Genomic DNA, 23,980 nt, shown 5'->3' with positions numbered 1-23,980 from the left:
GTTTACATCCTATCAAAATTCTGTGGCTGGCATTCTCCAGCTGTAGTGAAGCAATTGACTCCATTCAAGTGTCACTTGTTTTATTGTACCTAACCTGTCAGGTGTGGAGACATTAAACCTGTTAAGCTTGTTCAGGTAACCAGATCTCTACCTGTCCCAGACTGAAGAAGTAGCAATATTCAGGATATAGAATTGTGACAAAGGGAAAGAAACTAAGGGAAAAGAAGCAGAGATGGGAGCAAAAGATGCAAAAAAAAATCTGTCTGGTCATTATCTCATTGCTGCTTGTGGGACCTTGCTGTGCGCAAATTGGCCGCCGCGTTTCCCTACATTAACAGTGACGTCATTTTTTAAAAAGTACTTCATTGGCTGTAAAGCGCTTTGGGACGTCCTGAGATTGTGAAAGTTGCAATGTAAAAGCAAGTTCTTTGTCTTTCTTTCCTTTTTCAAATATCTTCATATTAGTTATTTTTGACTAATTTCGCTATTTATGTTTTATATTGATTTACATGATTGATTTGCTCTTTGGCTGGCCTAGATATTTTATGCACAGTACAAACAGGCAAGCATTGTACTTGTCTGAAATATTCCTGTTTTGCTGGCTGATGCTACAGTTTCATTTAAGCCATTTTATGCTTTTGTTTATGGCTGATGTAATGCCATGATTTGGTCATGGAGGTAAATTGGTTTCAAAAGTGTTTATTGATATGAATATCTGCTTTTAAAATTTCACTTATGAGGACATATTGGTGTGGAACCTGGGGTTGAATACATTCGGATGAAGTCAGCTTCTTGATGTCTATAAGGGTCCTAAGCAAGGTTCCCTCCAATATTTTTCGGCCATGTGCAGAACGAATTTGGGTTTGTGCACTGATATAAAGGCTGTGTGCGCCATCGTAAAAAAAATACAACTTTAAATAGAACATCTTTTCAGAAAATATCATTCAGGGTAAATAACAAACAGAACAAATGTATAAAATAATGAATAATTGTAACAAATTAATGTTAGTTGGGATAAATGGTTCATTCTCGGACTGGCAACCAGTAGCCAGTGGTGTTCCGCAGGGTCGGTGCTGGGTCCCCAACTCTTTACAATCTATATTAACGATTTGGAGGAGGGGATCGAGTGTAACATATCAAAGTTTGCAGATGATACAAAGATGGGAGGGAAAGTAGAGAGTGAGGAGGACATAAAAAACCTACAAGGGGATATAGACAGGCTGGGTGAGTGGGCAGAGATTTGGCAGATGCCATACAATATTGGAAAATGTGAGGTTATGCACTTTGGCAGGAAAAATCAGAGAGCAAGTTATTATCTTAATGGCGAGAAACTGGAAAGTACTGCAGTAAAAAGGGATCTGGGGGTCCTAGTGCAAGAAAATCAAAAAGTTAGTATGCAGGTGCAGCAGGTGATCAAGAAGGCCAACGGAATGTTGGCTTTTGTTGCTAGGGGGATAGAATATAAAAACAGGGAGGTATTGCTGCAGTTATATAAGGTATTGGTGAGACTGCACCTGGAATACTGCATACAGTTTTGGTGTCCATACTTAAGAAAAGACATACTTGCTCTCGAGGCAGTACAAAGAAGGTTCACTCGGCTAATCCCGGGGATGAGGGGGTGGACATATGAGGAGAGGTTGAGTAGATTGGGACTCTACTCATTGGAGTTCAGAAGAATGAGAGGCGATCTTATTGAAACATATAAGATTGTGAAGGGGCTTGATCGGGTGGATGCGGTAAGGATGTTCCCAAGGATGGGTGAAACTAGAACGAGGGGGCATAATCTTAGAATAAGGGGCTGCTCTTTCAAAACTGAGATGAGGAGAAACTTCTTCACTCAGGGGGTAGTAGGTCTGTGGAATTTGCTGCCCCAGGAAGCTGTGGAAGCTACATCATTAAATAAATTTAAAACAGAAATAGACAGTTTCCTAGAAGTAAAGGGAATTAGGGGTTACGGGGAGCAGGCAGGAAATTGGGACATGAAGCTGAGTTCGGATCGGTCAAGGCCCTGTGGGTGGCGGAGAGGGCCCAGGGGCTGAGTGGCCGGGTCCTGCTCCTACTTCTTGTGTTCTTTAGATTTGAGGTTAGGATCAGAACAGCCATGATCTTATTGAATGGCGGAGCAGGCTCGAGGGGCCGATTGGCCTACTCCTGCTCCTATTTCTTATGTTCTTATGTTATATTGGCTGATAAATTTATATAGTTTATAAATTGGGTTTCTGAAGTTGCACTAGGATTGAGCAGACCAGTCTCGTTATATTTTACTAAATATTATCTGATGGGAATGATTCCAATCTGCTTTTTGTTGAATCAGCTTAATGACTCTGATTCAAATTGAGTCAGAAATACAAAACAGCTGTCAAATCAGTCAGTGAGAATTTGGGGATAGGGAACAGTTTAATTAAAGCTCTCCCCTCCCCCTCTCCATTGAATCCTCAGCAGGGTTTAAAAAATTATTGCATTAAAATTGTACATCTTGCAGGTCTCATTAGTTTTGGTTGCTTCTATGTGTGGGCCCCTCGTCTCCGATTGATCGGGTGGAGATGCCCCGTCTCCGATTGATCGGGTGGAGATGCCCCGTCTCCGATTGATCGGGTGGAGATGCCCCGTCTCCGATTGATCGGGTGGAGATGCCCCGTCTCCGATTGATCGGGTGGAGATGCCCCGTCTCCGATTGATCGGGTGGAGATGCCCCGTCTCCGATTGATCGGGTGGAGATGCCCCGTCTCCGATTGACCACTGACAAATGCATCGGTTTCGATTTTACTTTCTGGTCTGGTTTCCGCACTGCCAATCATTTGCTCGTTGACTGCATTTCAACGCAGTAAGCACTGCGGCGGCTGGGGCCGGAGCCGCAGGATCAGACACTCGGATCTGCGGACACTCCTCAGCACCAGAGTCAGAGCAGCCTGCCTGTGGCTGGAGCACTGGGGAACGGGGAGGCAGAGCTGGAGAATTGCCTGGGGTTCAGGCACTGCTCAGTGTGAGAGAGGGGCCGAGAGCACTGGTTTGGTGCGCGGATGGAATGTTTAAATGCGCAGCACACAACAGACTGCTGCACGGCCGCGCACACACGCAGCTTAGAGAGAATGGTGGTCATATGTGAAATGAGTTTGTGTAAATTCAGGCCAGTTCCACGAGTCACAGAACAAAACCACCCACAATTTATAAAACTGGCTGTTTCAAGCGGAGAGGCACTAAAAATGGAACATAGGAATAGGAGTGGACCATTCAGCCCCTCAAGCCTGCTCTGCCATTCAGTTAGATCATGGCTGATCTTTACCTCAATTCCATTTACCCGCCTGAGCTCCATATCCCTTGACACCCTTACCTAACCAAAATCTTGCATTGAATCAGTGTAATATTTCCATCTGAGATTGAGATGTCAGCAGTTGCTCAGTGGTAACACTCTTGTCTCAGAATTAGAAGGTTTTGGGTTCAAGCCCCACTCCAGAGACTTGAGCACATAATCTAGGCTGATATTTCAGTGCAGTACTGAGGGAGCGCTGCACAGTCAGAGGTGCCATCTTTCGGGTGAGACGTCTGCCCTCTCAGGTGGGTGTAGAAGGCTGGCCTTTGATATGTCTATCATTGGTAAGCTTAGGATTTCAAAACCAAACTTGTTTCTTTCATTTGGACTTCTTAAACAAAAAAAATGAACGTGGAATTCAGAAACAAACTGTTGCTAGAAAAATGACATTGAAAGCCCTCTCGAAGTGTCCTGACTTTTAACCTGTCTCCCCTTTTTAGTTTCTAGATCTTCATGAGGAAGTGAAGTTCTTTTAGTTGAATGCCTGCTTATAACCAAGCACTGGTGCCAGGCTCATCCTGTGTGGTGTAGTGTTACTGCACATTTACTGTTGATTACCACTGGCAATAATGCAAACATTCTTCAATAATTACTGCTGCTCCTAATTTTCCAACTAATCAGCTTTAACAGGGAGCACAGATTGATTAAAACATCAATTTAAAAATGATTAAGGGTGGATCTCGTTTGAATGAAACAGATTTAAATCTTTGCACTTTTTCAGTGCTAACCATTTGATATTAAAATAAAATTGAAAGAAGGTGATTAACTGTAATTGTCTTACCCTGATACTTGCTCACAGATATGCCATGTATTTTGCATATACATAAGTCTATGAGTCATGAAACAATAGGACTTCATTAGTCTTTACTCAGATGCAACTCTTGATGAATATAAGTACTTTCATCAATGGGTTAATCTTACAGTGTATGATAATATTTGATTTAAAAGAGCACAAGAAATATTCACATAATTTGACTTTCCATGCTATGCAACACTTTATAACAAATTAATTGCCACCAACCAAGCCAGCTTCTACATATATCAGTTATGGAAATCAGGACACAGAGGATATACGAGGATGTAATAGCACAAGATGTTCCAGAACATTTCAGAAACTGAAAGTACTGAACATGAAGAGAGGTATGAAAGGACAGAGAGAGAAATAAAGATTATTTATCCTGGGAGGGACAGCAAGTGACAATAGGGGTAATTTTGATTTTGTGAGATATTGTATAACATGTGAATTGATGTTTTACATCTCTCCCGATTTTTATCGAAATAAAAAATTGAAATAAAAATTGGGAGAGATGCATAAGGGGCTGCTGACTCACTATCACCCATTTTACTCCATTGCACAAAGTCAGAATTACCCCACATGTTTTTTAAAGATATGAAATTGGAACCGATTGCTTCCATCACGAAAAAGGATTTGGGGGAGAAAAGGATGAAAAACTATAGACCCGGAATTCCCTCGCTAGCTTCAACATTTACACCATTATTACGCTGAAAAAAGATTGAGGAAACTCGTGTTTAGTGAATGCACCGTTAATACACTAAACGGGAGTTTCCTCAATCTTTTTGGAATCTTTGGTGATCCCCCCGCCTAAGCCTCGCAGGGCTCATTTGCATGGGAGCGACACTCACCTGTTGGCGGTGTGCCTGGGAATTTCCTGCTTTTACACCACAACTGCACTCGGGGAAAGTTAGGCTCATTTATAAAAGAGGCGCAGCTGCTGCCCCAGTCATCTGATTCAGCTGCAAGTGAAGTGTTTGAGAGCTTTGAAGAGTCCCCAAACTTTGCATGATGATTGCTGCCTTCACAGGTGTTTTTGCAATCCTTTATTTTTCACAGTTTTGCTCACTTGACCTCCACAGTGCTACAGTCCCATTCCATCCCAAACTTTAATCAACTCCCTAACCCCAAATATTCCCCCCACACACACACACACACAGATACACATACGCAGAAGAACTCTGGAGAAGGTAGGCATTCCCCATGGGCATACCTCTCTATGCCATTCTTATGGATGGAATAGTAATGTGTGGAGATGAGGAGAATAAGGCAGCGTGGCAGAAGATATTGGCAGTGAGTGCCAGAGCTGCCTCCTCCAGACGTCAAGGCTGATAATCCTAGAAGACTTGCTGCCTGGCACAGCTAAGAGTCTTCCATTACTTCTAGCAGGGTTTGCGGTCTTCCTGTGAAAACTCCACAGCCCTTTGGCGAGATGGTGTCCTGAGGGTACAGCTGGCCTGTGACTGATCATGGGTTTGGCAACAGGCATTTTGCATGAGGGTAGGAGATGTCCTGAGTGGATAAAATGCAAAAAGGTTTGAGGAAAGAATCTCTGTTGCCTCCCCTTGCTGTCCCCAAGTACTCCAATGAAGACTGTAGTCTTTACAGAGGCTGCGCCGCTCCTGCATTGAAGTTTCCTAAGGCCTAAGCTGCCCGCCGTGCTTTTAGAACACAGTTGCGCCAGAATTTACACTACTTACCCAGGAAACTGGTGTACAACTTCCAATACTGGTGAACGGTGTGAGTTTCCAATGCAACAATAGCGCAATAGACATTGAGGAAATTACATTCTTCAGTCTTCAGTAAAAAAGAAAGGAAATAAACTGAATGTTATACGTAGGAAAGAAAAACATGAGCCGATTCATCACCACAAAATTAAAGGATGAACAGAAAGTAATTAATAGGAATCGAAAACAGTGGAAGGAAACATGCAAAGTCAGCTTCAGAGTGAAATGATACATCAGACACATGTTCTTGAGGCTGTTTCTTCAGTGGCACCAGACTAGCCATTACACTGTTCAAAGGAACTCTGATTGGATCCATCCCTGAGCAGGATTCAGACCAGTGTCATCCACAGATTGACTATTGAGCCAAACTCGTTCACTAATTGATACCAACCTTCTTTCATACAGAAATGCAAATTAATGATGTAATTCTGCAGTTGTTGCAAAACGCAGTAACATCTGCTTCTTAAGTGTTCTAAGATCCTAGGACACTCCTGTCTCCTACTGTCTCTGGTGTTGGGGGGGGGGTGAATTAAACTAAATTCAACCTTCTGACAACCTAGCTGATGTTTGAATTCCTTTCTTGCAGCTCAATTTTCAAGTATCCTTAACTTTGTTTTATGAAGATTCCTTTACACGGAGGAATCTGCCCATTGTTCATCTGGACTCTGCTGTGTTCTGAAGATGTTAGCAATATGTTGGCTCACCAAGACTTTCAGAATCTGCTCCCTCCTTTCTCATCATCATCTCGGTCCTCCTTTCTCAGAAAAATCATTACATTCTTCACCAAAAGAGTCATTCACTGCTTGGGATGTAGACGATGGACAATAAAAAAGTAGAAATTATGAAATGTCCTTGAGTAGAGCATCAGCTAAGGACTTTGTTCTGTTTTAAAGGCAACTGCATTAGATCTGAAATTAATTTTTTATTCAGATTTTTAAAAAGCCTTGCGTCTTTCATGACCTCAGGATATCCCAAAGAGCTTTACAGCCAATGAATTACTTTTGAAGTGTAGTCACAGTTATAATGTAGGAAACATGGCAGCCAATTAGCACACACAAGGTCCAACAAACAGCAATGAAATAATGACCAGATAATCTGTTTTCGTGATGTTGGTTGAGGGATAAATATCGGCCAGGACACTGGGGAGAACTCCCCTGCTCTTCTTCAAATAGTGTCATGGAATCTTTTACGTCCACCTGAGAGGGCAGACGGGGCCTTGGTTTAATGTTGCATCTGAAAGACGGCACCTTCGACAGTGCAGCACTCCCTCAGTACTGCACTAAAATGTCAGCCTAGACTCTGTGCTCTCAAGTCTCTGGAGTGGGACTTGAATCCACAACCTTCACGGAATCAAGGGATATGGGGATCGGGCGGGAAAGTGGAGTTGAGGTCAAAGATGAGCCATAATCTTATTGAATGGCAGCGCAGGCTCGAGGGGCCGTATGGCTTACTCTTGCTCCTAATTCTTAAGTTCTTCTAACTCAGAGGCAAGAGCGCTATCACTGAGCCAAGGTCAACCTTAATGTTTGAATTGCAGCTACAAAAGGGCAATGTATGATACGGTTATGTCAGATGCTATTCAATTTGATATTACTATTCATTTCACAATATCTCATGTTTTGTGTCTATACATAATGAGTGATGTAACATTGTGTGTATATTGCCATAGAAATAACCAGAGTAAGCATCTGAGGATTTTGTCTCCTCTTTCCTCAGAACTGGGAAATTGAGGGCTACCCTCAATTCTGGGGAGATTGGGGCTTTTATTTTTGGAAGGAGGAAGAATTTCACCCTTTGCCATTTTCCCCTCAGTTTATTTTAGCCACTCTGAGTTGTGGCACCATTCACACAATCTTGGCTCTTTCAGCCTAAGTGTTCTGATAATCTGATAAGATAGGCAGCTCTGTTGGAGATCTTGTATTGTCCTATATTTTGATCAACCTTTACCAAACCTTTTAATTTTGTCTTCTGGTGAGCTTAGTTGTACTCATTAATTTAGTGGGTTTATTAACAGTGAAAACTAAGCTAGACTCGCTAACAAAGGCGAAGTAGTTTATTTACATTTGTTTAGATACAATTATACTAATTTTTTCTTTACTTTCTATTATTTATCTTAACTCATTCAGCAATTCAGGTTAATTTACCTAATCTGGCACAATGGCACTATTGGCACTGCAGACAAGATAAATCATCCTACAAGAGCAGATCATTCTTTAGATGCTTTAAAAGACATCAAAGATTAACCTGGTCATGTCCATGAAGGGGCGATGAAATGTTCATGGGTCTAGCACTCATTTGGCTGAAAAAACTTTTGGAGCCAGTTCTCAATCAGTCACAGGCTGATTGATCCAAAATTTGCTCCCAGCTACCAAATGGATCATGGAACATTGGAAGGACAGAAAATAGGAAAAATGTTTCAAAGTTATATATATAACAAATTATAACTGTAAAAAGAAAGTAAACATTAAGCTAAAATAATAAAAATTGGAGAGAGTTAGGAAAAGGAAAGGCAGGGTGAATAAATGTGTTTACATTATTAAATTTTTGTTTAAACGGATAATGTTTACATCATACAGTGTTAATATTATGATAAAACATCTGCTCCAGATAATCAAGTGAGTTTATTGCTGTAATAGAGATGTTTTCAGGGTCATGATGTGCGAGCTGAAAGCTGGAATTTATCAGGACCTGCTGGCAGTTAACCGGTTAAATTATCACTGATGATAAACATGTGAGATTGCGAAGGGCACCTTTCTTACAAAACACTAAAAATGTGCAGTTCACAATTAGGTCCTATAATAGTAAGTACAGTTAAAATCTATCCTTTTATATGTAAGGAAGAATCCGATGAAGCAAAACATTTTTTGTCTGTCCAAATCTGATGCATATAACACTATTTCAGGATATAGGAATATTGTTCAAATGTTCTGCAATATTTTATGTTTAAGGTGTTTGTAATGAAACGTGTTAGTGCTTTACATGAATGATGTTGTTCATTTATAGTGTACATTAACCTGTTCTCACATGCTTTTAAATACAGTACTTATTTGGCATTAAGGTAATTGAGCTTGTCATTGCTTGACAATAATGCTCACATTCATTTATTAGTAATTGGGACCTTTGCCTAAATATTACAGTTGGCGTAAAGACAGGAATTTTTTAAAAAGGCACCAGTAAAATCCAGAGTGCACATTTCAAAATTGCTCTACACTTCCATCCACGGCCACACAAAGAGAGTTCTGTACACTTAAGCGCACAAATAGCAATGAGCAATACTAAAATCAGCATAATTGCTGATTAACAGTGGGTCCAAACCATATTTGTCAGTTCTGCATTGAACTTGACATTTGTTTTTTCTGTCCATGTGATTCGAGTGTTGTCGCTGAAGCAGCATCTCTGATATTGGAATTTCCTCAGGAAACAGCTCATTTTCCAACAATGTCGTTCTGAGTACACAGCACAATGGGGACTTCATTCAGTGCACACCTGGTACTCAATTTGTCTGAGAATATGAGCAAGAGCAGGGCTGCTAGGGTTGTAAGGTGGTACAAATGAATACTAATCTGTACTTGCCACTATGCTACTCAGCAATTCTTTTCTTTTGCATCTGGGGCTCCCAAAGTCAGAGCATCCATGTCCCTGTACACAAACCTATTCCCTTCTTGAACTATAAGGGTTCCATCCCCTTAATGTGCAGATGGTCAGTGATACCTTGGTGATGGTCATGATGCCTTGATCTTAAGACAGCCCTCTGTGCTTGAGCCATTTGAAGGCGATGACAGACAGCAAGGATGGCTTCTAGAGCTCAAGACAACCATCTTCAGCCCTATGCTTGACCTTGGCAATAGTGTATGTACACCCTAATATTGCGCTCCTTGTTCCCATTGGCAGTGACATGGCTGTTTTCTGAGTGTCAGTGTGATGCTGTTGGAATGAGGTGCCATGTACCTCCTCGTGCCAGGTCATGAGATGGCCCTGCAGCAGCTGCAGTAACCTCAGCCGATCCTGCTCACTTTAAGAGCACTATTCTCTCCCCCACACTGACAGTGAACTCTTGCTGACAGGCCCAATTCAGGCTGGGAGCACGTTGTAAATACATAACAAGGCTGACTTTGAGTGATCCTGAGAGCGTGGCCCAGTGCGATGGCTGCGAGCTCTAACCCCAGTGCGTTCTCGAGCCATCGCTTCAGTACCAGGGACCGGAAATTGAATTTCATATTTTCTTCTATTTGATGATTTTAGTAAAAAAAAAATAGATGGAAGTAAAAGTTGATTCAAAATCTATAAAAAGCACTAAGAGACTTTAAGGATTTGAATTCCTCCAAAAATGGATTACTGAATGTTAGCATAAATTCCTGTTAAGTTCTTCCTAAAGGTCATTGCGGAGCAACTTGTTGAGTATTCCACAGCTGTAGAATCAAGATGAAAAGTGACTATTTTACTCCATGTCAGACATAGTTTTAGTGAGTTTAAAGAATGGGAAGATTTGAAAGTGCCATCATAGAAATGACAGAATTGAACAATGCAAGGTTGTATAAACCTCAGGAGCAAATGCTATGTGTGTTGGTGCCCCTGCACCTGTGAGAAATCTGGACCAAAAGTACTGAAGAATTTCTAGGTGTAAAATTCAGTCTCTTATTTTCTGCTCTTTCAAAAACCTCCCGTGAAGGGCTTATTTTTTTAATTTCATTTTCCCAACTGCTATTAAATCACAGTTTTCACCTTAAAGAAAATGCCTTTCTACCAATATTAATAATACTTTTCAGCTAGAAATCTGTGTGCACTTCTGGGTCGCTTGTATTTTTATTACTTTTTGTTCCTCCTACTCTCCAATTCATAATTGCTGATCTCTGATGCAGGTTTATTTAAGTTGCAAATTGCAACCCTGCTTAAAATAACAGACCAAAAAAAGTCACATAAGTACTTGCTTTTAAATTTTTGCAGCTTTATGTCTTTGTCCTAAGGGCCGTGTCAACCAAGTTGTTCACTAACTTAATGTGATTTCTTTTATATGTTCCACAAAGGAAAAGAACACGAATAGGGAACTTAATGGGTGCACGTTACAACTCCCGGGTTTACCTGACTTCTAACTGGCTAAAGTTCCACTTAGCAATTGATGGCAATGCACTGTATCCTCGATCGGATCCCGTTATTGATCGTCTGCTGGAAGATTTGGCTGTTCTTGCCATCAATGAAGCTGGTAAGGAATCGCAGTGTTGTCACTGATGGACAAAGGCATTTCTGGCTGCAGTTGTGTTGCATTAGTGCAAACTCAAGAGATAGCCTCATGGAAAGGGACTCTCAGAGCGTTAGGAGACTAAGTTATATGTTAGTATGAAAGTTACACTCTAAACTTCAGCTTTGGGAAAAAACAAGGAACAAGAATGTTTTTGCAGTTTTGACTTTAGCCCATTACGGGTCTTTGGCTCCCCCCATTGGAGTGGCAGGGCACTGCTCCAACTTTCCATTAGGCACTCGGAGTGGGCACTCGGCACTTCTGGCTGAAGATGGTTGCAAACGCTTCAGCCTTGTCTTTTGCACTCACGTGCTGGACTCCGCCATCATTGAGGATGGGGATGTTTACAGAGCCTCCTCCTCCCATTAGTTGTTTAATTGTCCACCACCATTCACGACTGGATGTGGCAGGACTGCAGAGCTTTGATCTGATCCGTTGGTTGTGGAATCGCTTAGCTCTGTCTATAGCATGTTGCTTCCGCTGTTTAGCATGCATGTAGTCCTGAGTTGTAGCTTCACCAGGTTGGCACCTCATTTTTAGATACGCCTGGTGCTGCTCCTGGCATGCTCTTCTACACTCCTCATTGAACCAGGGTTGATCCCCTGGCTTGTTGGTAATGGTAGAGTGAGGAATATGCCGGGCCATGAGGTTACAGATTGTGCTGGAATACAATTCTGCTGCTGCTGATGGCCCACAGCGCCTCATGGATGCCCAGTTTTGAGCTGCTAGATCTGTTCTGAATCTATCCCATTTAGCACGGTGGTAGTGCCACACAACACGTTGGATGGTGTCCTCAGTGCGAAGACGGGATTTCATCTCCACGAGGACTGTGCGGTGGTCACTCCTACCAATACTGTCATGGACAGATGCATTTGCGATGGAAGTCTCGGGGGGATTGTGGAAATGGTCAGTGACTCCATGGTTATGTAAGTGACAGATGTGATGTTTTGAATGCTTATACCTCAGGTCAAAAGTAATTAATGTTGTTGGTGGAGTCAGTAAAATTATCAATTATTTGATGCATGCAGACCTAAAAAGGTCGGAGGTGTGTTCAGCCAAAACAAATAAACAAGCAAGCTGCTAATGAACTGAAGACCACATAAATTCCAGTGCTTGTATTGTACGCAGTTTAATATGGAAAAGTTCTGAATAATCCTCATCAAAGTGTGACAATATTTCAACATACGCAGTGAGTTGCTTAATAACCAATCAATTCATCAATTATTTTAAGTCTTGTTGATTCAAATTTGTAAGTGATTGTTCCACTAAATATAAAGTAACAGATCTTCAGGGGATAAATTAAATAGATATCTACTTGAAGCAGAGAAACTGGATTGCACAAAGGTTTAACACCCTGACCTGTAACTTCTAGGACCAGGGCATAAATCAGGCCCAGATTGATGGGTTGGACCTTTCCTCTGTAGGGGTTCTACATGAAATATGGGGGAGTTGAAGGGTAATGAATTATACCAGGAAGGTGGTACTAAAGATTATTGTCAGTAACACAGAGGTCAGTGGTCAGATGTGAAGACTATTAGTGGAACCTGTGCAAACCCAGATGTTATTTTCTTTCTCAGGCTATTTATTTATTGGGAACACTGAATTTTTCACCAAGCTTAATTTGTTTTATTCAAAAGTCTAATTGTACCTCTCTTTGAAAAATAAAAGATTTGTAAAAAAAATTACTCTTTCAGGGAGATTTTATACATTCTCAAGTTTTTTTTAAAAAGTTTGAAAATCTATGGTTGCAGTTATACTGTAGTTAGCGATTTCAGAGGGTCAGCTACAGTATAGGTTCAGAGCTGGCACCGCCTTAATCATACTGCCTGGTGGTGAATTTAACTTGTATGGCCAAGAGAGAGTTCTGCTCTAGTGCTGTTACGTGTGGAGTGCAGATGGGAGTCCCTGCTTTCTTCAAACATTCAAATAAGCGCCGCTTAAATTTAGAAAGTGTCCAGGAGGTCCAGCTGATGCACTGAGCATTTTTTAAGCCTGGTTTGGCACGGCACTGGAGTTACATGCTGTGCAGCATCAAACCCAAGTGGTGTGAGATGGCCTCCCTAAGAAGTCTTACATTGCTGTGCTATGGAAACAGCTTGAGTTGTACTCCGAAGTTGTACTGTTACTTTTGTGATCACTCCAAAGTGTAAACTGCTTCTCAATAACTCAAAAATGGCAGTCTAACTGCTCCCGAGATTATTCATCTTTAATCTTTGCTATCATTTTATAAATAACATATGTTTACATATTTTATAGATTACACATATGATGAAAAGGCTTTGAATGGAAGATGCAACTGTAAAGAAGGTAGGAGAGATTTTTCATCTCTATCCTGAAGAGTTTTCCTTAGTTCCCAGTAGAAATGCTGATCTCGGTGCAGCCTCACATTCTTGCTTGATATTAAGTAAAGCAGAAGACGCAAATCATCAAATTTTAATCTTCATTAATAAAGGTATTATTCGATGGACAAAATGAAATGACTTTGCAGTCGGTTGTAAACCTAGCAACTAGGTGATATAACTGAGAGAGTGGTTAATGACACTTTTGAGATTGGGATATTTTTGGCCATTTTGACTCGCCCTTTTATTTGTGCAGTGCCTGCACTGTTTGTGCTGCTTTAAAGTAAACTTTGCATCTATGGTGCTGCAGGAAGGGGACGTACGAGTCAACAGAAGTGAGAAAAAGCAACTTGATTTTTCTACATTGTGTTACTTGTGGTTGAAGTGCACTGATACTATTGGCATTTCAGTAACATTTTCACTTTCAGTCATGGTTAAGAACAAGGAAATCTGCTGACAATTTGTTCAACTAGCTCCTTCTTATGAATTGGTTTTTCTGTTAAACATTTAACCCTGCCGCCCTTGATCACTACTGTCATTCGGATTACATTAAATTCTGTTTAACATTAGCCTATAATATATACGACTACTATAAACACATAACATTTCTTTACACCCACACGAGCAGAATGTTCTCCTTGGCAGAAGGGCACAAACACTGTTTGAACCTGATAAAATAGTGTTTGTATCTGAGGTAAGTAGAGATTTGGCCTTGTGCCCAAATTTGCTCATATCAGATTTTTGATTCAACATTGAGCAGAAGGATAAGGGCTGGAACCAAAGCTGTCTGGGGTCCTGTGTAATACCTAGAATGGAGTGAATTAGATCGACTAAATAGGCTTTTCTCTTTCCTATTATCTTATGTTTAATCAGTAGGAAGCTAGCACCATGGCTGTATCTTACAGAGCAACAGCGTGGAGCACAGCGGGTTACTGTTCTATGTGAGTTGAGGCCAGTTATATTATTTTCTCTTTTGCCTCACCTAAAAGTCTTACCAAACTGCATGGAGCTTGTTTCCTACGTGGGAAATAGTTTAAACTCAAACTAAAAATTCATCCCATTGGAACATGAAGTTTTGAAATGTTATTGAATCAATTTTGTTAAAGTGACATTTAGAAGATGTATCCATTTGGAATAAAGAGCATTACTGGCACCCTCTGCCGCCAGTCTTCCTAGACTTAAAGGTCAAAATGCCAACGGTCGAAGTAGCAGAGCTTCTATGCTGTATGCTAATTTGAAAATAATTATACCAAAGGTCATAATAGCAACTCAGCAGGAAAATTAGTATGGTTATTTTTTCCTTCAAGACTGCACTTGTACCAACACAGTGTAAAATCAGGCCAGTGTGTTTAATAGTTTTCCATCATGTTCAGTGTTGTGAACACAAAGGAACTGATAATGTGATCCAGGCTACACTGCCAGGACTACTGTTCCAGAGGTGCTTCACACTCCTGCCTGAAAGTGAGAAGACCTCACCCCATAATGCGAGATTGGCTCATTATTATATTTAAATTTGGCACCCAGTGTTTTACTGGCTGAGCGTCTCAGGTGCGTTGAAGGCCTTAGGCCTCTGCACCTGATAATATGGTGTGTTCACCATCCCATTATCAGCCCCATTATGTATTTAACCTCAGTTCTATCATGTACAGTACTTTCTGATAATGATGGAGAGTTAATTTTCAATCTGAAATCCCTGCCTTGGCATTCTTGCTACCTCATCTGTAACTGGTGTGCAGATAGGGCAATAGTTTTAGGGCAATAAGTGGCATGTGCATAAGGGTCTACGTAGAGCGAATAAGAAGTCTGAGCTTATCCAACAACGATGTCCCACCTTGAAATGAGAAGTCATGACATAAATTAGTATAGCTTTCTGTAAACTGGTTTGCATGGCGCCAGCAACAGTTTTCATTCTGAATTGCACAAGCAAAGCTACACTTAGCTTGAATATTTGGGACTTTGTGCACCATTCTGCGGAAGGCAGCACTTTACCCTAAATCATGAGAATTATAGTTTATAATTAGAAGATGAGCGATGTGGGCAGAAAAATGTAATTTCCCACTTAAAAATATGAGTATGTGTTCAGTCTGCCCTCATTATAAAACCAAAGTGGTAGCTCTGTTATAAAGCCACTGCGTGCCTTGGCTCGCAGGTTTTTCCTACTGTGCTACGTTTTGTCTTGGATAGTGTGTAGTATCTGAGGGCACTATTCTAATGAAGCTAGCACATAATATATTTTATCTGTTATAACCTTCTATTTTCTTGTTTATTATTTCCAAGTTGTGAAGCCAAGTGGGGTCCATCTGAAAGTACTCCTAAAATTTCAGAACTTTGGAAAAGCAATGTTCAAGCCTATGAGGTAAGTTAACTCACCAGCACCCTCCACTAACCCACTGCTGAATCTCGGAGTTAAACATCTCTTTTGCTTTGGAGTGAAAAACCAGAATGCATAACTGTTCATCACAGTTACATAAGAACATCTGAGAAAGAACAAGTGAAGACCAGCTGGTCCTTTGAGCCTGTGCCAAAAGTTCTTGATGTCTACATGCTTAAACTAAACTCCAGAGTTACCGTTGAGAGACAAAATATTAAATTCATGCTCTGGGATGAACCAGCCTTCCTTAAATTCATGAGATTTTGTGCTCCGATTATTTTATTGAAAATAACTCCATAACAATAATCAGGATTTCTTTATCCTTTCTCACCAATTTTCTCCCTTTTTTTACTGCGTATGATTCTACAAGTACTGGGCATCCTCTGTACATCACCCATTTGACCATCATTCAATATAAGCCTTTATAGTGAGTTTTGTCACTGGGGTCGTCGCAACTGACCCTAGTCTTGTCCTCACCCACATCCATAAATGCACACACACTTCCAGTTGGTCACTGGATATCTATCAAGAGGCAGGAGCCTAGCTGATTTCCCCTCCCCCACCCAGACCTACTGAGGCTGATTGAAGTGTCTCTAAAGCCGCCTCAGCTGAGGTCAGCAAACACGGCAAGATTGGACATTGAGTCTGGGACCTTCCTAGCTTTTATAGCTCAGCTATTCACTGGATAAACCCATCGAGCCATCAGGGAACAGTATTGGGAGTTAATTACACTTTTGCTGTTGTTGTAAAAATCAAAATGTGAGTATAAAGGACATGGTTAAAATTTTGCTACAAATAGCAAACAGAGGAAACTTTCCCCCATTATTTCAAAGGCATTCAAAGTGATTATATATTCTACCTTTGATCTCATTGGAGACAATAACCAGTCAATCCCTTTAATGGCAACATAGACCTCTCCAATATTAATTATATTCATGTGATTTATATCAGTTAGTGTTAATTGTATTCATGTGGTGCGTATCAATTGGAGACCTGTATCCATTTATAAGAGAGCTTATCCAGGGTGTGGGTTGTGTTGTTCTCTGTGAATAAAGGCTTGGAAGCAACTGAAGACCAGGCTCTAGTAGTCTATCCTTCACCAACTGGCTATCCAATTTGTAACATCCAATACTGTCTGAACTGAGTAACAGAAAAACAAAATGCAAACTCAAACAGCAAAAGAAAATGTGGTGCAATGGTAAAAATGGACTTTGTCTTTCTGTAGCAGAGATCTGAGGGTAACAGAATATCTGAAGGACATGACTTATAGCCTTGTCCTTCAAGTGGACCTGTCAATCTTCAGTTCTCAGATAAAGTAGAAAAATCCATTATCCCACTGCTTCCCACATTTTGGGAGCAGGCTGCTGCCACTACTCATCTGACTAAAATAATCAGTAGCAAGATTAATGCCTTACTTTTCTTTTAATAGAAGTCACTTTATTCTACAATAAGGGGTCACATTTGCAAGAGGGGTTCGCCCAAGATCCCAGAAGATTGGCTGAAACCCCAGAAAAATGGAGTAAATGGTCATTTATGCCATTTCTCTGGGATTTCTGCTGAAGGTACAGCAGGAGTTCGAGAGAACCCCCTTGAAATTTCTACCCCTATGCACCCCCCACCCACACTGCCAATAACATTCAAGTGTCTCTTGCCCTCAATGTCACATGATGCAATCAACCTTCAGTCTTTCATCATAACTGAGATCTGCTTTCAGCCTGTCACTTGACTCCACAGCTGCAGCAGGCTTTACAACACTACAACCACTGCCAAGTTAAAAGAAAACACAACCTCTATAATGCAGAAGTTAGCAGTTGTGTTGGAGTGAGTTGCACGCACAGTAACACTGGCTCAGGGTTCAGATGATGTTCACAAACCACAAGGTAATTCATATCAATTGACCATCTGAAGTATGTCACAGCATGTAACGCACTCAAGCCCAACTGCTGTGCCAGATGTGGTTCTCACTTATTATGCTTCAGAAGTTTAAGCATTAGAAATTATTTTTGTGGCTGTTATTTTATATTGTTATGCAATACCGGAAACAGACCCGCTGCTAAATTGGTTAAATCCCAATTTGACTTGGATGCTGATCTCAGTCCTTCCAAAATCTCAGTCACAGTTCAGTTTGGGATTTCATAACAGGACAGTCCAACTTATCAGCAGCTTCTTGTCTCTGATTGAGCAGCGATTTCACTTTCACAGACCAGATCCAAAATTCAGACTGATCCAGTTCAGATTTTGAAAAGGCCTTGGAGCTCAGTCTAGGAAAATGTACATTGTAAAAGTTGTAAATCTATTTCATTTTCAAAGGATCAAATGCCTGCACTGGGATAAACATTGCACAGAAATGTCCAGCTCACACCATGCCGATGTATAAATTGGTCATATTCTAAGGTCATGCTTACTTTGAGTAGCTTTGATTTTTAAAACAGCCAAATATGCTTTTTTCTTCTATTTTGGGAAATCCAATTTTAAAGATCTTCATGGAATATGGGATTAATCCAACCTAGTACCTCTCTTCTAATTTGTCTCTTCCATATAGTTTTAATTCTCCATAGATATGACATATTAGAACAGTCTCTCCTTAAAATGGGTGGGTGACTTTGACAGCCTGTGTCAGTTCTGGGTGTATCTCTCTTGTTCTTTCTTTCTCAATCACACTTTCACTCCATATCAAGGAAAATTGTAAAGAGATTTAGTATCAGTAGTATTTTCTTCTACTTTACTGTCAGTGCTATGTGTTGAGGCCACCCAGCCAGAAAGACAAACAACAGTTGTATCCTTCCACATTCTTTCTTCCAGACTGTAACTATTATGACCCTCTAATATCATTTTGTGGGGGGGACATGGAGGTACATATCACCATATTCAGAGCGCCCTGGTTCCAGGAGTGGGAATGAATTAGTCCAGCAGTTCCGATGAGAAGATATTCTCAATGCAGAAGTAGGCATCTTCTGGCAGCTGACCGCAGGTGCTCAGGGATTAGCTGAGGAGTAAGGTGGGAAGGAACAATTAGAGGAGAATTAAGAAAAGATTTTGAGGGGACTCAGTCGTGTGTGTAGCCGACTCTAGGTGTCACCCTTTAATTTGTTGCATGGCAAATGAGTCACACTACAAAAAAAAGTTTCATTCATTTTCTCAGGCAGAAACGAGAAGAAGAGACTCCAGGAGACGTTTTCTATTTTGTTGACTTTCAAAGACATAACGCTGAAATAGCTGCTTTTCACCTGGACAGGTATGGTCCTGATTTTAACGAGTGTTAGAAATCCAACGTCATTGTATGTATACATAAAGAATGTTTCATAACGGTAAATTGGCAATGTATGATGGGATGAATGGCCTCCTCTTGGGCTGAATTTCTATGATTCTCCCGGAGACTGGTTATCCAGCATGAGAAGGCTGTAGGGATTAATGTATTCATCTTTCATTCTTGATTGACTTTGTATTTTTGATGCCAGCATTTTTCAAATATATATTCTAAGGATGTGGGTGACACTGTCAAGGACACATTGTCTATTCATAGTTGCCCTGATTTTACAATTGAATGGCTTGCTAGGCCACTTCAGAGGGCATTAAGAGTCAGCCACATAGTGTTGTACTCGGGTCAAATGTAGGCCAGATCAAGTAGGGATGGCAGGACTTTAATGAACCACTTGGGTTTTTACAACAATGCAGCTGCTTTCTTAGTCATTCTTTTCTGGTGACGGCCCATAAATTACCAGATTTGTAGGAGGACGGAAATCAGGAGGTCTTCCAGCTGTATGACCTGGGGGGTGGGGGGAGGGGGATTTCTCCTGTCCATAATTTTTGTGGGAAAAGTCAGTTTGAATACAAAATAGGATTTTCTGTTCCCCAGACAGTTGAAATTCAACCTATTGTGAATATCCCTTTAAAAAAAAATCACAGCCTTATGATCACTGGGGAAAGGGAGAAATGCCCAGAACATTGCTGCCCCATCAGCTGAGCACCAGTGAGACTATGGGAACACAGATAGATTCATTGGAGCTTAATGCTTGGGCCATCATGTGATTTGATTATATTTTATAATGTATATTCTCTCCATCACAATTTTTAAAATCCCTCCCCCTTAGGTTATCACCTGCATCTAACTGTGGGGGGCAGCATTTGTTAGTGTGGATGATGTCATTCATTTTGCAGACAGGAGTCCATTTTCCATCAGAGCAAAAGGGAATTTCTAGATTTTAAAATGTAAATAAGCTACCCAAGTCAGAAATCCAACATGGCAATGAGATAAATGCATGCTGTTTCTTAGGAGCACAGGAAGTGCAAACTTTGTAAAAAAAAGTTTCTTCATGAAGGTTGTACTTCTTGAGATTCTTTATAAACATTGTTATTGTAAAGATTACAGACGGTTCACATTCCACCTAAAGCTTAAGCCTAAATACCATAATTATGTCAACCACTTAAAAGATTCAGAGCCAATGTAATTATATATAGCTTCTCTGTAGGGTGACATCTATCTATAAGCACTATGAAAACATTTGGGTGGAGAAGGGATTTTATTTTTATTTACATTTCATTTCTAAAACTTCATTGTGGAATGGGAAATGTTTATAAATATACAATAAAGGCTGCTCCATCTAGCAGCCTAGTTGGGAATTGATACATCAGCTACAACACATGACCATGTGCTGTGACAACAACACAGTCCTTCTACCTCAGGACCTGGGGTTGAATTTATCCCAGAGATGTAGGGGTTAAAATTCAACTTCAGTGGGGGTGCGGGAAAGAAAAATCAAACGAGGTGTATAACAGACCGATCCACTACCACCTGTTTTGTGTTCGTGCTGAAGTTGAACTTTAGCCCCCTGGAGTCTATCCAATTCGTAGAGAATCCACAGCATCAAAATACCTTCAAATCTGACATCAGTTGACACTAATTTTAGCAGTCACCCTCAGATTGTCCACAAGCATAGATTGTGTGAGAATTGGTGCAGTGAAGGGATGGGGGCTGGGCCTTTTTAAGGTTTAAACTAAGACAACAATCTGCTTGATAATGGGGAGGGAGAAAGCGGATTTCCACATTCAATCATTGCCATTAGCTGATCCAAAAGCTTCAGTGACATTATTGAACATACATAAATATCTTCAGTAACTCACACAGTCAATAGCCTCTTTCAGTTATTAGTGACAAATGACACTGGGACTCAGGAATTGTACTTATTCTGTTTTGAAAATGTCATAAAAGTAGCAGTTGGACAGGACTTTAACCCCCTGTCCCCAAACACATGCACACACACTTGTATTTAATCAAAAAATATCACTTAAATATATTATTCATTATTTGCTGATGAACTTATACTTTCTTTCAAAGAATTCTCGATTTCCGGCGTGTTCCACCAGTGGCTGGACGAAAGCTTAACCTAAGTAAAGAAATCCAGGACCTGACTAGGAACGAAGAGTTGAAGGCCACTTTTTTCATCTCACCTGGTAATGAAGAAAGGGGCAGCTGAATTCTACGGATGCCTACGTATCTCAAAGCAGAATATTTATGTACTGAATGGCAGCTCAGAAGCCGTTTAGTTTTCTTCCAACTAATAGAATATTTTAATCCTCTTACCTCTGATTACAGGAGTACATTTTGAGGACAGACCTTTATAATAAATGCAAGTCTGAGTATAATCATTTTTTAACATTGTGAACTCAATGGGTAACTCTTTTGGAAAATTAATAATAACTCAGTCTGAGATTTTCAGAAAGATAGGCATAGAAATTGGTTTGCGCCGTCCTGTACTTCATTGGCCCAGAATTTGCTGACAAAATAATGGTGAGGCTAATGGTGCTCACCATTATTTATGTGCAAATCACACAGCAACTTCAGGAGAGGGCAGCTGTGCGGTTAAAGGCGAAAATCTGAAAGTTGCTGTCCGAGATGCATTGAACGGTGTGAAGTTCCTGTACTTGCACGGTAGATACGAATTAAACTCGCTACAGAAAGTTAGGGCTCATCCATTTCAATCTAAACACCCTTTTAACGGCTCGATTAGTGTTAATTACTGCCAGTCAACCTCTGTGGCACTGAAAATTAACTATTACAAGTGCGGAGTCTCATTCCTTCAGGTTTTAATTGTTGTTGGAGAATTTTTTTAAAAAATTTAAATTAAAATGTTTTTTTTTACTTTTTTCTTTCTTTCTGTCTCTTTTATCTCTCTTTCTCAATCCAATCTTTCTTTCCCTCTCTTTATTTCTCTTTCTGTACCTGATTTGATATTGAAGTCACCCATTCTAACTTACACTTCCTGATTCAGACCCTGTGCTGTTCATTTAACAATCCTTCAATCTGATTGGTTAAGGAGATACACAGTTGCTTGCCCTGTTCACTCAGATCCCAGATGCCCTGTAGGGGGCGCCGCGCCGTTTCCATCTCCCACTTCCAGCAACTTGTGGCGCCAAATATCATGGAGATTAAACGTGCAAAGGGCAAGTCTAACTAATGGCGGGTGCCGTTCATTAACTAGTTACAGCAAATCCTGGGCCATTGTAATGCACGGTATTCGGTCCTCTGCTCCCACAATGTCCAAATTCAGTAACAATTTCTGCACTGTAGCCCATTTCCATCTAGTTTTACCATATAAATGGTCGTGTTTTATTACTGTTTATTTTGCTGTCCACTCGATAAACCCATGACATATTTCATTATCTTTCTACTCTGCTGTCATCGGAGGCATTCACTATCAGAGAGGATTTCCACTTGGCAAAAATGGGAAGCGAGCTAACCTTCTAACATTTTAAATTTGGCAACTCAACTATTTAGGTAATCTAAACTATTGTAATTTTTGACCCCTGGTTGTAGTGATGGTTATAAGAACATACAGAAGCATGGAACAATAATGCTGTTTGACCCATCACATACCATGTACATTCCTTTCCCATTATGGACTGCACCCCACTTACTTAACCTCCTGAGGGAAACGTCTACATAAATATTTCCTGATCCCCAAAGATAACCAAATAAAGCTCCAAACTGTCTATCTATCCTCACGCTATTCAAAGCTGGCCAGTGTCAATAGAAAAAATCTGTCATTGCCTGTCTTGTGTCAAATTATTTTGCAAGTGTTTTATTCCAATAAAAATAATGCCTTGTGAAACAGACACGGTAAAGAAATACTTAAGAGGAATTTTCCTGGGAGGTGCTGCACACCCGTCCACAGAACAGCAATTAAGAAGTAAAGAATGCACAGAAACATTTTTAAAGAGAAGCTGCACAGAGGGAAGTTTTTTTCCCCCTGCACTGTAAGCTGAACAGCATTACTAGTTTCTGTGGAAGTTGCTGAAGTAACAAAATGTATACCTCTCTTTTCTGTTGTGCATTCTCTGTAAGGTCTGCCAACCTTGCAGGATTGTCCAGGAGTTAGAGATTAATCTCCTGGAAACTGCTGTGAGCAACCCGGGAGAAAAATCATAGGGGCATTAAAAAAAGTGTTTTTTTTCCTCATTTTCTTTGAACCCTTTTGTTTATTAGTTATAAAAATATTGGAGATGGGGGAAAATAGGCTGTTTGACTGGGCGGGGCAGTTGGAGGAGGGAGGTCATGTGGTGAAACCTCCTGGAATACTTCCGACCAGAGTTGGCAACCTTAATTATTTGTCACTTTAAAAAATAAGGTCTGTACATGGTCATAACAAAATTAATAACATTTCTATTCTTTTACAGAGAACAATGTATGTTTCTTTTCACGATGCCTGTACTCATGTAAGACAGAATATGCAGCATGTGGGAGACCTCACCTGCTGGAAGGGTCAGTGTCTGCATTCTTGCCTGACCTTCACATTGCACAGCGAGAACTCATCAAAAACCCATGGAGCAGATCCTACACATTTGCTGATAAAGAAGAGTAAGGGATAGGATTTATTGTTGTGCATGTTTCAGCTTCAGGGAGCTACAACATTCTTTCTTTACACTAAATAGCAACTGAAATTAAACAGGTTTATTTAGTGCCAGCAATTGGAGGACCATGAGAAGAACAAAAACCAGCCAGCATTTGTATTCTATTCTTTTCTATTACTTCATTGAGTTTATTTGCCCGTCAGTCTCGGCTTGCATGCTTTCTATTTAATTTTATTAATTAATTTTCCTCCAAATATGCACAAGAGGTCTGCATTATAAAGACGAGTAGGACAAATCTGTTCAAGTGACTAGGTGGCTATCCACATGTTAATGGTATTCAATCAATGGACATATCT

The 23,980-nt window shown here is 40.5% G+C and overlaps 1 protein-coding gene across 2 annotated transcripts in view; it reads left to right on the top strand.

Moving 5' to 3' along the window:
* Positions 1-23,980, top strand: part of fam20a (FAM20A golgi associated secretory pathway pseudokinase) — a 42,133-nt gene that overhangs the window by 5,724 nt on the left and 12,429 nt on the right. For both annotated transcript variants that reach the window (XR_010966968.1, XM_068004118.1), the window contains exons 2-7: positions 10,855-11,030; positions 13,323-13,373; positions 15,683-15,761; positions 18,919-19,011; positions 21,112-21,227; positions 23,451-23,631. Coding sequence is in view for 1 of the 2 variants with exons in the window: in XM_068004118.1 (XP_067860219.1) it covers positions 10,855-11,030; positions 13,323-13,373; positions 15,683-15,761; positions 18,919-19,011; positions 21,112-21,227; positions 23,451-23,631 (696 nt within the window). In the remaining variant the exon portion in view is untranslated. The remainder of the gene's footprint in view (positions 1-10,854; positions 11,031-13,322; positions 13,374-15,682; positions 15,762-18,918; positions 19,012-21,111; positions 21,228-23,450; positions 23,632-23,980) is intronic.

This window comes from Heptranchias perlo, chromosome 23 (assembly GCF_035084215.1).
Source record: "Heptranchias perlo isolate sHepPer1 chromosome 23, sHepPer1.hap1, whole genome shotgun sequence".
In the NCBI taxonomy this organism is placed as follows: Eukaryota; Metazoa; Chordata; class Chondrichthyes; order Hexanchiformes; family Hexanchidae; genus Heptranchias; species Heptranchias perlo.
The sequence above is the reverse complement of the archived record's forward strand: the minus strand, read 5'-3'. Positions and strand labels throughout refer to the sequence as shown.